Consider the following 16,771-nt stretch of genomic DNA (forward strand, 5'->3'; position numbering starts at 1 on the left):
GCATCGGGCCGGGGCAAGTGCACCAGCGGCTGGCCACGCTCCAGCACCGCTGGGACATTCCATCCTGCCGCCCAGAATGCTGCTGGTGCCATTGCTGTATGGACTGCTAGTCCGAAAGCCAAAGGACAAAGAAGCGGACAAGAAGCGGGAGGAAAAAAGGATCATCCGAAGCAGCGGAGCCCACATTTCGGCGACGACCCGAAGAGAGGCGCAGCTTCGGGATGGTGCCCCGAAGACCCTAAAAAGAACCCGGCGATGACCCGGTGAAGGCTCGGCGACCACCGAAGAAGAGGAAAGGAGACATTGAAATTTGACGCGAAGCTGGCGTAAGATATTTGGCAGCAACCTGAGCATCCACAAAGGTGCCGATGAAGGTGCACAAGACGGATTTGGTGGTAACCAAAGATCAGTGACAACGACTCTCGGCAACGGCCCACATATTCATATCTATCAACTACAAGGAGGACACTAACCCCGACGCAATTTGGCGACACCATCAACTCAGCAGACCACAACTGAGATCACCGCATGCAAACGAACATGCGAGAACATTGATACCTTTTTGTACATTTGTGTATTAGTTTATTAGTGCTCTTTTTGCTTCCCTCTTTATTTAATATACCTCTATCTCTTCCATCATCGTGCACTCTTTTCTCTTTATCCAACGGTTGGACCCTGAACCGTGACATATGCAGAAAAAATATTTTTTTAGAGCAATATAATTGGCGCAAGACGCAATTTAGTTGAGGTGGAAAGAGCTAATGACCATTCCGTGACGTCATGGACTCTGCATGCAGAATTTCAAACAAATCTCTCGCCATCAATATTGATCTAAAAAAGTTTTTCTGCATAAAATTTATTTTTTGACACGCGTGTCCCAACCAGATTGTTTAAAACTTTTTTTTTAGGGCCACTTATATGCTTTTTTAAAATTATTCATTTAGCCTCATTTATATTTAGGCTCATTTATTGCCCTTGTTTCGTTTGCGCTTTTTAACCTTGAAAATATATTTACTTGTTCATTTTCCGGCTCCCGAGACAACTGAAGTCCCTTATCCGGCTCCTTAGCTAAAAAGTTTGGGCTCGAGGAACAACAAAAGATGGTGGTTTCTGAAGTATTAAGAATTGTGGTGATTGTTTCATCAGCGTGCACCGTGACAGAGCAGCTGTTGACAGAAGGTACCAGCGAAGGCTCAACAAAGATCGATGATGCAGCTGCACATTATCCAGTTTGTGAGGTGCAATTCGTTAGCACTGCACTTTTAAAACATGTTAATTCGAGCCTTACCAGCAGCTTTGCTCGTTTGTGACGTTGACACAGTTTGGCTTCTGCATCATCAAGCTGATAATTGAACAATCCTACAACCATTAGTGAATGCGACAGTCGCCCTTGCAATGTTTACCAGCGCTTCACTAAGTCTGGAAAACTTCGCTACTTGAAAGGGCTTTCCATTTCAGCTCCTAGAGTCACTTGTCAAATAATTTTGAGATTCCAACGACTTACACACCTTGAACCGTGCAATGAAGCCTGTTTTGCCGACACGACAGCCCATCGAATCAAAATCTGGAGTCGGCGGCATATCTAATTTGTTTTACTCGTAACACGATTGCATCGGTGCAAGAAAATTCTGCACTTACTGGCTGACCGTCATCATAATAAGCTCGGCTCACTGTTTCAAGTTTGCACGTTAAGAACTATGCACCTCTCTCGAAAATATGTTGCATGTGTGCCAGGGTTAAGCGGTATCGAGATACAAATGCACCGCGGTAATATTTTGTAAATACATTACATACTTATAGTTCTTTCCTTTTTATGTAAAAGGTATGCAAGTATGTACCTATTTCTTACGTATTAGTATCTCTTCTTTCAGGAAAAAAATGTAGGTCAAAATGAGGCGATTTGTTTTTTCAAACAATGATTTTGTTTTAGGTTGTTCCATTTTTTTTTTTAATCTTTATCTTTTATGAAAAAAATCCAGATCGGAAGTTATTGCAAAATGAGCGAAATATGCATTTGAAGTAATGCTGGCAACTGAAGTATGCATACATCTCAGGCATTTTCATGCGCACGGTCCTTCAAATTGTGGCGTTGCCTGCCAATGCATCTATCTTGAGAAGTAGGGCTAGTCATAATTTCTCCACCGCATTTTTCATTAGCTTCAATTTCCCATAAAGTATTAATAAAAACAAAAATTCCTGCCACCAAAAAGTGTCTTTACACTTTCATGGTAATCTCAAACTTAACACTTAAAAACAAGGACAAATGGAAGGAAGAGACAACATAAGGCATAACTAGCAACAAAAAGTTTAATTCGAAAAAAAAAAAAAAAAAAAAAATAAAATGGAATAAAATAACAATAAAACACTTGCCTACATATTGTATGTAAAAAAAAAAGAACAGGTCATTTACCCCCGCCCCGCCCCCGCCCCGCCTCGCCCCGCCCTGCCATGCCCCCACCCCTCTTTCTGCAAAAATACCGATTCTTTCTCAAGAGGGGGCCAACGACGGCTCGTTGACACACTTGCTTGTCCCTTTTTTGTTGACAATTCACAGGCTTCCTGTATCTCTCTTGTCGTTTCGTTCCTATCTCTCCCGATGATCTTGATGTCCGAAAAAAACCAGTGTGCACTCACACCTATTGCCATGCACTGCCAAGTGACCCGAGAGCGACTGCTTAGTGGGGGCTGCATTAACGCATCGCCCTGTTTGCCCAACGTAAGAGCGGCCGCACGAAGGTCGAACGTGGTACAACAGATCCTCGGTGCATTCAACAAATTTGTTCCGCTGCTTCTTCTTGCAGCCGTCACTCCCCAAGTCAGGGGAATCGATTTTTCGGCACGAACGAGATAGCTTAATTGGAGCAGAAAAAGCTACTAAGACATCATGGCGTTCACCACTTTCTTTAGGCTGAAAGATAAGGCACGACGGAATGGTCGCCGGCCTTCATTTCGGGCGCTCTTGAGCAGTCTTCTGGGCACTGATAAGCTTCTTTTTCATACGCTCTGCAACGTAAATTAAAGTTTTTTGCGGAAACCCTGTGTGTCGGTCGACCCGTTGCTGGAAGCGTCTGCCCATTCCCTCAGAACGCAACTTAGTCGAAGAGGCTTCGAGACATGAAGTAGCAATGCCTTTTTTGACCAGCTTGGAATGGGTGGAGTTGTATTGCAGTATGACTTTCTTGGTGGGGGGTTTGTAGCCCTAGCTTAAGGGTACATTCCAATCCATGAGAGAAAGCCGTGCAGGTGCCCAACAGATTGGCCACCGCTGCATCCGTGAGCTCATTGGGTGGTCGAGAAATGGCAAGGTAGTCATCAACATACCTAAAGACCTTAAAGATCCCTTCACCCCCAAGCCTCTCAAAAATAGGACTGTCATAGTGAGCCAAGAAAATGTCCCAAAGGACAGGATACATTGTAAAGATTATAACAATACTCCAAAAAATTTTTCTTTTATCTTTCCTTTCTCTAATTTTGGGGCACTTTCCAAACAAATTTGGCATGCTAGGATACGTAGTAGAGTGCAACTATGAAGGTTTGGTTAATATGTGCATTATACAGTTCTAAAAATTTAAAGAAATGTTTGTCAGCCCATTAAAAATGTCTTTTTTTGTGATTTTTAAATACTTTACAAAGAAGGAGGCCTAGTATTTACTATATTCGTTGTTCATTGCACTCAGTGATTCATGAGGAGCAGAATAACCTATTTCATGATGCTCTTTTAGGTTTGTGGTCATGCCCCATATGTACACAAGAACTAGAGTGGCAATGTGGGCGAGTTGGTTCATGTTTAAGCAAGATCTAAAACGACACACAAAATAACAATGAGCAAAATAACGATTACGGGAGAAAACAAGTAAACAGGAGGAGCAGTAAACTAACAGCTAAATATTTATTCGAAGAAACCCATGAAAGTAAACAACCAAATCGCCATTGTGTCAATATGTGTCCAAATAGGAGATAGCCTACTTCGACTTGTGTTGATACGGTACTGATTTGGTTGTTTAGTTCCATGGGTTTCTTCCAATAAATATTTAGTTGACAGTTCAATGCTTGTCCTGTCTACATCTCTCATCTTCGTTGTTTTGCACACTGTTTCATATATTGTGCACAAGAACATGTGTCTTTTGCTAGTACACTGAACCCACAACATAAAAAAACAAGATATACAAAGCCTAACATCAGATTAACAAAAGGAGATTAGGCACCATAAACTGTGAAATTTCAATTAATCTGTTCAAAATATCTTGAAAATGTTTTCCCATAGAATATGTCCCCTTCATTTTTTCATTGCATACTATACATTTTTTACAGTATTTTGTATTTATATATTGAAATACATTTTCAGGTGTACTCCTGGTATCGCAATACTTCAGGGGCCCCCAATGTATTTCTTTACAATTTTCAAGGAACCATCTACAGATGTTCTCTTGTTTTGCGTGAAAGGGGTGGAGAGTGGCGCGAAGGGGACATCGCGGCTTTCCTATTGCACTGACCAAGGTTCGCCTAGGAACTTTTGTCTCTGACCATACGTGACTCCTTTCTTTATTCTGCAAAGAACACGAGGGTTTTCCCAGACATCAACTATTCCTGCAGATTACGAGTAGAAAGCGTCCCCGACCAAAGAAAATATGGGTTCACCCCACGGTGACATCGTAAGGTCACTGCCGAAAGAAGCGCCGAGTAAGACAAAATCATGGTGACGTCTCGAGGTTATTTGGGAGAACAAGAAACTGATTTAGATGTCCCTGTGATCTTGCCTAAAAAAATAAGATGCCGAAAAAAAAAAATAAAAGCTCAACAGTAAAAAAAAAAAACTTTATTTCCCTTACTACTATGAGAAATGTTAAATCTGTGCTGAATTTATTTTGAGCAAACATCGAAATCCAAGCTGCATCTTGCACTAAGTACTCATTAGTTCTTTAAAAAAGTCACATATTTTAGACTGTTTTTCATTCTTCGTATAGTGCTCTACGTAGTATAAAAACATTTAAAATTGCTTTTTTTCTTTTTTTTCAGAACAATGTACTTTAGTAATTGTATGTCTGCCCCAGCAAAATATGCCAATGTATTTGTATTCAAATACTTTTTTATTTTTCAAGCATATTTCTGATATGTATTGCATATAAATTTATTTCAGTATGAGTATTTTGGCAATCGTCGTGTAAGCCAGTAGCTGTATTTCCAAATACCCCAAAGAGTATTTCTGCCCAACCCTGAAGTCTGCCTTGGTGAATGTGCTGTCAACCAGCAGCATAATGAGGGGTTTCATCCTTCTCTAGCGTGACGTCATGTGCAAGCCACGTATTAAAGGGACACAGATGGGGAAGCAGAAGCGGTTAGCAGCAGCAGTCATAAAAACCAACCAAGTGTGCAACCGTACGACTTGATGATGTGAACCACAAGCCTGTTTCTGAATGCGAAGACGTGGTCCGAGACAATAAAGCGCTACGGGCCTGGGTCCTGTGGCACTCTCATTGAACGCCATTTAATCAAACACCACGTAACTGAGCAGTAGGAATTCTGGAGCTAGGAAATAGACTTCTTATAACACCAGTGGTATAGCAGCATTATAAGAATCATTATAATTTATAAACTTTTTTTCCAACTTAGTGGGGTACTAAAAATAAGAAACACCATTTTCTCCACTACTTCTTCATGACATTAGTGTGTTTGTCCCTTTTGTTGTCAGTAGACTCCGGTTTAAATTATGCGTAAACAGACATAAGCAAAATATAAAAAAAGGTGTACATAGCAAAGAATAGTTATATCCGTTCCAGGACGTACCTTTTATGGTTAAACACATGGGGGATGAACAGAGAACAAAGTGTGCGGTGGAGAACAGCTGCTTATCTTATAAGAAAGCAGTAAGTCACATACACGCTCAAGTTTTGTTATGTAGTAACCTATTGCGATTCAATAACTAAAATTTAAGTGAAAAAGTGATCGGTAAAGAAATTCTGTTTCTGGTGATTCGACGGGGGCATTAAAACAATTTTGAAAGTAAGTGTAAAACATTCAAAAGCACATACTGTAGTCTGTAATACTCCAAAATTCAGAAAAGCGAAATTCAACGAAACGACACCGAGCTATTTGGTGAAACGGCATTGGATGAAACGGTGTTCGATAAAATGTCCACTTATTCAATGAAATGGCGTTAGTTCAAATCTATGGTACCCGCTCAGGTCTCGGAGACAGCTCAGGCATGACAGAACGGGTTGGCTCCAGTGGAGTTTTCTGGAAACCGCCAATGTGGTGCAACCCCAACTTTTACAAGAAGGCACGAAGACCCGCGCTCTAACCAAGCATGATTATGTGTTAAGCTTGAGGATGTCTAACGTCCTCCAAAACAAATCAGTCATCAGCACCTGCAGGTTGCCAAGTAAATACACTCTTCTGGCGTGAAAAAAAAAAAAAAAAAATTGGCAGTAACCTTTAGCTTTAGTGGGTCACGTAACATATATTTTGCCGCTAAATTTAGCGGGGGAACCGAATGGTTATATAGGTCACGTGATGTCAGGTCACGTAAGATCGATTTCCCCCACTAAATTTAGCGGGCAACCGAATTGGTGTATAATTCACATGATGTCAATTCCTGCTAAATTTAGTGGAGAAACTGGATTGATGTTTTGGCCACAAGACGTGAATTTTTCCGCTAAATTTAGCGGGGAAACTGAATGGACCATCTTCCAGTAACGAGCGCTGTCTGCGGAGTTGTCTTTGAACTACAAATGAAGATAGCCCCACTTGCCTCCACCCATCAGAATACATTGGCATCGTGCTGTTACATCGATCTTCGTTGCCTTTTGTGACCCACACCAACATACACACCTTTTCCACAAGGGTGCAGCCATCTTGAATGGCGACACCCTGGTATGCGGTAAAACATTGTTTTGATCTCTCAACGCCACTGGAAGATGTTTACAAAAAAATGTGCAATTGTCACACATTCTTGTTTCGCCTCACCTACATCTTCTTGCATATTCCACATTGAAATGTTTTATTATTTTTTGTCCCACATACGGAACCCATGTGACTGAGAACAACAGCAAACAGGAAACGTCTATGCTCAAACAATGGCCAAAAAAGACGAAATATGTGCAAAGATAGGTGCTGAACATGTTGGTCGACCGGAACTTTACTCTGCAAAAATGATGACAGCGGGAAGCAAGGCCAGGAGAGGGGGTATACATACACATGCGCAGAAGCTTAGTGGAAAAGGTCCACTGGTCCGTATGTCCCGTGATGTCGGGTCACGTGACATCAATTTTCCCACTAGATTTAGCTTAGAAACTGAATTCGTGTATAGGTCTTGCGATATCTATTTCCCCGCTAAATGTAGCAACAAATGCATAAACAAAATTTTGGGATTGGGGGTAGCGTTAAAAAGCAGCTTTAAAACAAAACTCGGCTATGAAACACCAAATAGGCATCATTTTTTAATGTGACCTTACCCTCCATGTCACATTAACATTTTTTAATGTGACCTTACCCTCCATGTTACTGACCAGTCCTAAACAGTTCGGGCGTATTATGAATAGAAACAAAACGAACGATATATCGCTCACTAATAATGGTGTTGTTATTCCAAATGACCAGTGTGCCTCCATCTTAAATGACATTTTTGTAAAAGCGTTTTGTGTAGATGATGATTGCTCCCACCCTGTGTACCCTAATTATAACTTTTTGCCCATGGATCCTCTTGTGATTGACTATGACGGAATTTTAAATTTGATTGATAACTTAAAAACATCTTCGTCTTTTGGAGTAGACAATGTCACCTCCACACTCCTTAAGAATACTAAAAATTATATCGCAATTTACCTTTTTAAGATTTTTGAGCAATCTCTTGCATCTGGTGTATTGCCTGAAGAGTGGAAAATAGGGAAGGTGATTCCACTCCATAAACAGGGCGATAAACAGAGTCCTCTTAACTATTGCCCCATTTCCTTAATCAGCACACCTTGTAAAATTTTAGAGCACATAATTTTCACTCATTTGGTTAACTACTTGGACTCTAATTCCTTCTTTTCTCCATCCCAACATGGTTTTCGTAAATCCCTTTCATGTGAGACCCAACTACTGACCTTCACTAATGATGTACTTTCCATACTTGACCGTGGATCCCAGATTGACTGTGTTTTTTTAGATTTCTGCAAAGCTTTCGACAAAGTTGCTCATAAACGTTTACTCTTTAAATTCAGTCAACTCAATCTCGATCTTAACGTGCTGTCTTGGATTACATGTTTTTTAGCTAATCGTTCTCAGTTCGTTCATGCTAACAATGTAAATTCTTCTATCAAACCTGTTACTTCTGGTGTACCGCAAGGGTCTGTTTTGGGGCCCCTGTTGTTTTTAATTTACGTAAATGACTTACCACTCTGTGTATCATCATCGATTAGCCTCTTTGCTGATGATTGTGTAATTTATCGAGAAGTCACTAATACTACTGACATCGAACTTCTTCAAAATGACTTACAAGCTGTGGCTGATTGGTGTGATTTGTGGCAAATGTCCCTCAATACTAACAAATGTAAAGCGATGACTATCTCCCGTCGAATTACTATATCTCCTACTTACTCAATCGTTGAAATTCCTCTTGAAACTGTACCATGCTATAAGTACCTTGGGGTGCACATCACTTCTAACATGTCATGGAAAACTCATACTGACCACATTATCGCCAACGCTAACTCCATGCTTGGTTACCTGAAGAGAAACTTTAGGTTAGCCCCAGTGTCCCTAAAACTACTAATGTATAAAACCCTTGTCCGTTCCAAACTAGACTATGCAGCAGCAATTTGGGATCCTGGTCTCTCAACTCTCGTGACTGATCTTGAAGCCCTACAGAATCGCGGTGTCCGTTTTATATTTACTATCATCGCACATCTAGTGTCTCAACTATGAAAACTAATTTATCACTTCCTGCTCTTTCATTACGCCGAAAAATATCTCGTTTGTGTCTTTTTTATAAAATTTATCATTCCAATACTCCGCTTAAAAACAAACTAATGTTAGATCCTGCTTTCATCTCGCCGCGCGTAGATCATCAATTTAAAGTCGGAATTCCCCATTGCATTACCTCAGCCTATTATAACTCTTTTATTCCAAGGACATCTTCAGAGTGGAATCGCCTTCCCGTGCAATTAGTAAACATACCATCCTTTGAGTTGTTTAAAAGTGCGTTGACTACTTACCTATGTTAATATCTCTCTTTGTTTGTTTGCCTTGTTTTATACATTTCTTAATTTGTTTACATATTTTTTTTTTACATTTTTCGTGCTTGGCTTTTAGTGTTCGTATATTGTTTGTGTTCCAAATTTGTCTTGTACCACTCCCCTCTGTAATGCCTCAGGACCTTGAGGGTACTTAAATAAATAAATAAATAAATATAGGTAGTATTCAAGAGTCGCTGAATACAGTGTCAGAATACCGCATTCCCATTCTATAATGCTTTACTGACCACAGTCTCACTCTAGCAGAGTGTGTTTTGATTTCCTGCAGCATCAATCGACAGCAGCAGTTACATGAGACGTGCTGTCACTATCATCACCGTTCCAAATTGCGACCACGAGCCACCATATTCTGGCCAGCCAGCTTTTGCTGCAACAATCCGGGTTGCTTCTCACCCACTTGGCGCCGTGATGCATTCTTTTTGGGGAATCGCATCCTAACGTTCCGGATTTCGTGGCTCGTACACGCCTGGTTGGTGTGCCTTTGAGTGCAGAAGCAGGTCAGAGAATGGCAAAAGGCTCTTCCGCTTCCTGTCAGGCAAGGACAATACAGCGAAGCGAAGGAGTGCTTGGATTACCATTATAAAACAAAAGAATTCCCTGTCTAATGCAAGAAGCAAGCTTTGTGAAGTAAGTATATTCCAGAGGTTCTTTCCTCGTATAGCAATTGCCTCTCAGCCGATCAGGCTGCTTCTACTGAGCTTGGTTCGGCAAAAACAATGCTTGGAAGAACGGCTGTTTCTGAATAAGAAATCGATTGCAGTGCTTTTGATTCAAATTGCTTCGCTTCGTACGAAGCGTGAAACCACTGTCAAGAGAGTAGCCTTGCATGCGAAAAGGGAAGCACAAATGTCCGGGTGACTCATAACACAATTTAAGCAGGCTTTTGTGTGAATAAACCCTCAGGTGGTTGTCGTCTTAATTTTTTTTGTTGATTACATTGACGTTTTTCTGCCTTGTGGTTGGCAAAAAAACAAACAAAAAAAACATGAATGAAGCCACGACAGCACAATCTTAGATAGGCATGTCACTTGATGCCCTGAGTGAAAGATGCATCTTGATCCTCAGGTAGCATGAATATTGACACCAACACCCTTCGTGTTACACCGGCTTAGAGAGTCACTGATTTCATATCAAGCCATTCTTGTAACTCACCGTCAGTTCCATTTTTCTGCATCAACTATTTCAGTGATGGAAGCGGCATTTGACCTTTTGTGGCAGGTTCTGTAGCAGGCAAAATATTGGTTTGAAGCAGCCACTGACATTTTTGGAGCAAGTGCTTACATCTGTCAGCACATCACTTGAGAATGAAAAAGTGATTGCATCTCAATGAGTTAATTTATGATAGCCAATCAAGGGTACCTCTTTGATACTCAAGCGTATTACCTATTACCGTATGTAATAAGAGTAGATGGAGCATAAAAGATATACAGGAGGTTTCATTTACAATGTGTATTAAAGAATCATAGTGCAACAGCTCACTGGGATAAATCCTCTATCCCTTCTCAATTTTACACTCGGTTTAGTTTGTTTTGTCTGTAAACATAATTTCTGTAAAATGCCAGCAAGAAGAACCAGCATATCCACTAACGAGTCTACCAATAAAAATGTGTCCCATAAGTTTAATGAACCTATCAAACTCAAGACTCTAATATCATAAAATGCAAAAACAACCACCCAAAAATATTGTAAAAGCCTACACTTGCGCTCTAAAAGTGACACTGCTCTTTAGCGGCATTAGGAACCAGAGTTACGTCAAAGTTTGCTGCTCTTTCGATCGACAGCTGCAAGGGAACTACCGTAACTACAGTATTTATTCAAATCTATATAGACCCTTGTTTTCCCTCTCTCTGCTGTTTTTTTAGTTATTTTTTTTTTAATTTAGAGATTAACTTACAATTAGGACGAAGAAGTTCAACCCGTAATAATCCTGAGCATAAGTTGCGCTAAGCCAGGCACTCCCCCAGGTCAGTCGCTGCTTCTAGCGCTCGGGTGCAAAGCGGTGAAGCTCGACGCGCGCACGCTGGTGAGAGGCGGTGAAGGATGATGCGTTCTGGCACAAGTGCCACGATACTCTGCAGTCACGGAAGGTAGGCATGTGGCAGACAGGATAATCGAGCCATCTTAGCAGGAGTACAAGACCCTGGTTCTGTTTTAGCGCAGTAACCGCAATCGGCAATCCTACTATTTTATAAGAAATAAGAAACCCACAAACTGGCTGGATCCAGACGCGGCCGACATTCGCATGTTTGCGCTGCTCTGCGTATGCTGTATCTTCGTCGTGCTTTGCAGGCTCCAACTGGACAACTCATTAGCTCTCGACCATTGTGCCAAGCTGCAGAGCTCGGTGCACGTTGCCAGCCCCTTTCCCTCAAGCTTTTCCGCATGGACATCTACTAGGCCTAGCTTGGCAACGGCAACGGAACACTGGCACATCTGCTAACCGCGACACCGACCGTCTCCTGCCAGGACAACGGGACACCGACCGTCTCCTGCCAGGACCACGGGACACCGCTTCAACTTTCACACCGTTTGCATTCGTTTACTGGCTGGCGACACTCCAACGAACCCTGGGCCGCAGCAGAATTCCTGTGCAAGCTGCACGAAGCGGGTGCGGGACAACCAGGCAACCATCCGCTGCGACTCGTGCGACCGATGGTTCCACCGCGGCTGTGTTTACATGTCACTGAGCGATTACCGCAAGATAGGTAAAGAAGGCGACTTATGTTTTTGACTAGTGTGTTCGCTGCCACCACTCTCGGACGACTTGTTCAAGACGCCTGGTGCCCCTGACCCTTCATCTCCCACCGTGCCTCGCATGACCTTTCTCTGGTGCTGCAGTAGCAAGAAAAACTGTTTGTGCGGGAGTCCTGAAGGAGCCCCGCAGAAACAGCTCCGCATTTGTAAAGAAGGATAGAAGTAGAGGAACGAGGCTCTAATCCAGTTTGGAGAAAAGAAAGAGGGTTTCAATCCAGGGTGTAAATACTGATAGTAGTAAAAGAAAAAGATGGCCACAATATAGTTGACAGTTCAGCAGTTGTCTATTTTTGTGTTTATTAATGTTGAGCTGGCACCACCCAAGAGTATGAACCTACTAGCTCAACTCCAACCAGTAGTAGGGTCCATAGGGTGTTGGAATGGCGAATGCAGCTGCAACTTGTAGTCCACTAGGCAACCTGCCAACGAGTGCTGCATTGCACAAACCAGAACCGTATATGGGGAGAGTTTGGCCAGTCTATGATATCGCCGCCGTAACGCCCCCGTCCTGAGTGAGCCAATGAGCCTGCTGCGCAAAGTGAGAAGCACGATTGCATGCGCGCCAACTCCTGGCTGTTTTTAGCTGAGTGGGAAGGGCCGCCATTTTTATTCATTTGCCCAGTGGAATGCATGAGATAGACATCCAAATTTCGGTTCTTTGCTTTTATTTGGCAGGCTCTGGCATGAAAATTATATAGTGTTATTCCTCGGTGAACTCTCTTCACGCTTGAACGCAAACTTGTAGTCGGGGGAAAAAGAAATAAGCTTGTAGCAGACAACACATAGCCTCAACACTGTCAACAGGTGTCAACAGCGTGTTGCATCAAAATGTCGGTCGTCTCTTTGCTCACTTCTTTTGTGCTTGCTCCTTCGGCCCTTTCCTTCACTTTTCTCCTCTCCAGCGTCTTCGTCGCCACACCCACTGGCGAGACACTCCCAATATACGGCTCTGGCCCAAACCACATAAAAGTTTATCATCTAAGTGTGCGCCTCTTCTTGACGGTCGTGAAAGATGCGCTTTTTCGTCCTGAAAACTCTAACTGCCGAAGTAAAAATTGATATGCCACTATGACTTGGGATATTGCTGCGTCCATGGCCCAGAAGGAACGCTTCTTCGTACTTCTAGAATATTCGTGTTTACCCTCACCCGGAGCCTAATAGATAAAGCCATAATGACCTTGCCGAGTCGGGCTCGCCTCAGCTCACACCTGAACATTCTACGTTGAATTTTTCCATCCGTGATAATTAATTATTTCCTGCTTGCGGAAAACAAAGTATCAGAAACGAGGTAGAAACGCATGTGTGCGTTTTCCTTCCCACCGTCACACACACAAAAAATCTAAACAGCTGTTGTTGTTTTTTTATTATTATTGCTATTATAGCTAGTTGCGCGAATGTGGAGGAAACTCTTGAAATAAGGCGGGCAACTAACCCCTGCCAGCACCGCTCGCAACTCGTGGACTGGTTCGGCGTAGTTCGGCCCACTTTCGTTTGCGATAGGAAAGCGCCAAAAGGCACCGCTTCCGAAACCGTCGTTTCGAGGCAAAGCTTTGGCCAAGTGTGCGGGATCGCGATCGAAAGCGGATGGCCGACTCACCTGTTCGAGGATTCTACGGATGCCCTCCCTGGGAGCGTCGGCATAGTTGGCCGGATCTTCGGAGAGCAACTTCATGAGCCGCACTCTGCCGCTGGGGCAGCGCGCGTACACGTCCGTGAACGTTCCACCACGATCGATAGCGAACTGAAACTTCGGAAAAGCAGACATCACTTGTCACAGCAGGTACACAAGGACAAGCGTCACAATGAGTGCAAACGGGCGTTTGCTAGAGCGAGTAACGGTGGTTCACGGGGAACACCGGACAACACATGTGCGATGAAACTGAGCGCCAGGGCCGCAGGACTGAAGGTGCCTAGAGTTAAGGGTGTTTTCAGGTGTTCCACCGGGGTCACGTGGTTTGTGGGCCGCGTGTGCAACACGGGCCCACGAGCTGCAAGGATGTGGTAAAATCTGCGTCTCCCCTTTCCGCCTGCTCCACAGCTTACCTCCTCCCTGTGCGAACGCAACGCATGCGCACTTACAACCAACAGCACCACAGGCGTCCGCTCTCAAGGGTTCAAGTTGATCCCTCTCTTAAATCTAGAGTCTCTAGCAGGCTTTTAAGCGCAAATAGATAGATAATAGACACTAACGGCTGCACTCTTTATAACGAGCGGTAGCTTGCGCTATCTATCATCAAAGTTAAGAACAAACAGTAAATATCACCAAGCGTTGTGGGACAGCGTTACTAAAGGTCATTTTATCCAAATGGAGGTCAATTTAATCAAAGTGCCATTCAATTTATTCCGAGCGTCGTTAAATTTAATCCCAGCGCTATCCGATTTAATCCGGGGGTCGATCAATTAAATCCATTATATATACATGCCCGCTTTTGTCATCAGTGGTTGTGTTTCGCTTACACTTTTGATAAAATCGAATAATTATTTATACAGTTAAATTCTTTTGAGGACCACACATATATTGATGATCATTTCGATCATTTGAAGTTATTAGTCGCACTATTCACATGTGGCAGGGGGGGTTAAGGTGGGTGAGGAAGAGGAGCGAATCCCGTGCGCCGACACCCGGGGTCCCGAGTAGGGGTGTCGCGAACCGGCCGCGGTTCGAGTTCGACCAGGTTCGACTTTTTCGAACTTTTAGTGGAAAGTTCGACGAACCTTGTATTGAGGTTCGACTCATGTGCGCATGCGCGACAGGCTGGCCAGTTGGCTTCGGATGGGATGGTAATGGCTAAGAGATGAATTAAGTGCAGCGCTGATTGGCTATTTCAGTCAACACAGTACTAAAAATTAAGTTATTAACTTATTCAGTGATTAGAATTAGTTTCTTTTAATTGCAGCTGTTCACAAAATAAAATAACCCCTTGCATAAAAAAAAATTCTCCAAACTTATGGCGAGTTCGTTTCACGGCACTCGTGCCCACGCGTGCCCACTCGCAGCGTGGATCGGGTTCGTTTCGGCCGGCACTCCACGAGTGGTTGCACTCTTCGAGTTCGTTTCAGCACTGACACCCCACGCGTGCATGCACTCGCTGCACCGAGAAAATCGGGAGTGCGCCAAAATGCAATCCCGTCATGCCTCGCTCCGGCGGGGCCGGTGAGGAGCGGGAGCAGACGACGAGGGTTCGTCTGCTACGATGTGTCGCGGAACCGAACGGAAAAAGAAAAAAGTAGATTTTCTGATAGAAATCGCGTCCCGCGGGCAACGAAATCAAACGCGAGCTTGAATTGTGAGCGTCTGCTATTTCACGAAGGAAGCAATTGACAATCCGTGATTTATTTGCAGGTTTTAAATCGCTCTGTTGCCGTACAAACGCTGAAATATACCACTGTGTAAGTAAATGCTCAGAACAAACGCACCCGCGGCCCCCGAGATGTCTATCACCATCCGCGTGCGGGTGAAAAATTTAATATTTGTCGACACAACTCCCCCAGCAGAAACCTCTGACTGCCTAATAAGCATCAGAGAAAGCTAAAGATGGTGACTTTACCCGAGGATTGGGCAACATCATCATGTTTAACATTTACCTATACGTCAGCCAACTTGCCCCGTCATATTTTGTTTGAGAAAGCTCTCGTTCTCGACGCCCTCACTAAGGCTGATATCTAATCCACCTATAATGACAATCCAAATCGAAAGTCCCAGTGCTGGATATTCAAACAGGCTAATTCTAAGCCGTACCCTTTGAGTGGTTCACGCATAATACCATGCTCAAACGGATCAAGCTCCTGCTCGGACAGCATCATCAGTTTTCTTCAGTGTAAACGGTTATAAGAATTGAAAGATAGCAACCAGCTGTTTTGTAGACAGCTGGTTGCGGAAATTTACGCCGTCTGTAACTATCTGTAAGGCAGCCGAGCTGCTTGAAGTTATCGCAACTATAAACTACAGATTTCAGCGACCAACGTTTGTAGATAAACGTTGGTAGCGACTACATTCTCACATTCCCACGCATCACTCCGAACAGAAAGGCGCTAGTTTCGGTTTGAAATCGGTACCTTTTCTACAACATAGATGGCGGCAGCATCAGCCTTCTGCACTCGGTGCATTTGGCGAGTTCGTTTGAGTCCAGTTTTCCATGCAACACTCTGCGAGTGCGATGCATTCTGGGAGAGAACTCGAACGGTGCCAGTGCGAGTGAAACGAACTCGCTATTAGACATGCTTGTATTAAGGTCTGGCCACACTGTCCATAAGGTCGAACCGGTCGAATCTGGTGAAAAGGTCGAAGGTTCGTCGAACCGGTCGACTAAGTCGAACCCCGGAAGTTCGACCAAAAAATCTGGTTCGACAAAAGTTCGCGACACCCCTAGTCCCACTGATCTCAATAGAGATCAGTAGGGGTGTCGCGAACCGGCCGCGGTTCGAGTTCGACCAGGTTCGACTTTTTCGAACTTTTAGTGAAAAGTTCGGCGAACCTTGTATTGAGGTTCGACTTGTGTGCGCATGCGCGACAGGCTGACCAGTTGGCTTCGGATTGGATGGTGATGGCTAAGGGATGAATCAAGAGCAGCGCTGATTGGCTCTTTCAGTTAATACAGTACAAAAAGAATTAAGTTATTAACTTTTTCAGTGATAAGAATTGATTTCTTTTAATTGCAATTGTTCATAAAAAAAATAACCCATTGCATAAAAAAAAAAATTCTCCAAACCTAGACATGCTTGTAACAAGGTCTGGCCACAAACTCCACAAAGTCGAACCGGTCGAATCTGGTGAAAAGTTCGAA

General features: G+C 43.3%; 1 protein-coding gene across 2 annotated transcripts in view; it reads right to left on the reverse strand.

Annotated features, from left to right (window-relative positions):
- Positions 1 to 13,999, reverse strand: part of LOC8025851 (5-oxoprolinase) — a 240,122-nt gene extending 226,123 nt beyond the window's left edge. The window contains exon 1 of one of the 2 annotated variants that reach the window (XM_029972619.4): positions 13,585 to 13,993. In XM_029972619.4, coding sequence (XP_029828479.2) covers positions 13,585 to 13,752 — 168 coding nt within the window. In that variant the 5' untranslated portion in view covers positions 13,753 to 13,993. Of the gene's footprint in view, positions 1 to 13,584 lie in introns of both variants that reach the window. The other variant, XM_042292106.1, reaches the window with a different exon arrangement.
- Between the last annotated feature and the right edge of the window lie 2,772 nt (positions 14,000 to 16,771).

The sequence above is a fragment of the Ixodes scapularis genome, unplaced genomic scaffold (assembly GCF_016920785.2).
Source record: "Ixodes scapularis isolate PalLabHiFi unplaced genomic scaffold, ASM1692078v2 PGA_scaffold2__306_contigs__length_199485367, whole genome shotgun sequence".
Taxonomy (NCBI): Eukaryota; Metazoa; Arthropoda; class Arachnida; order Ixodida; family Ixodidae; genus Ixodes; species Ixodes scapularis.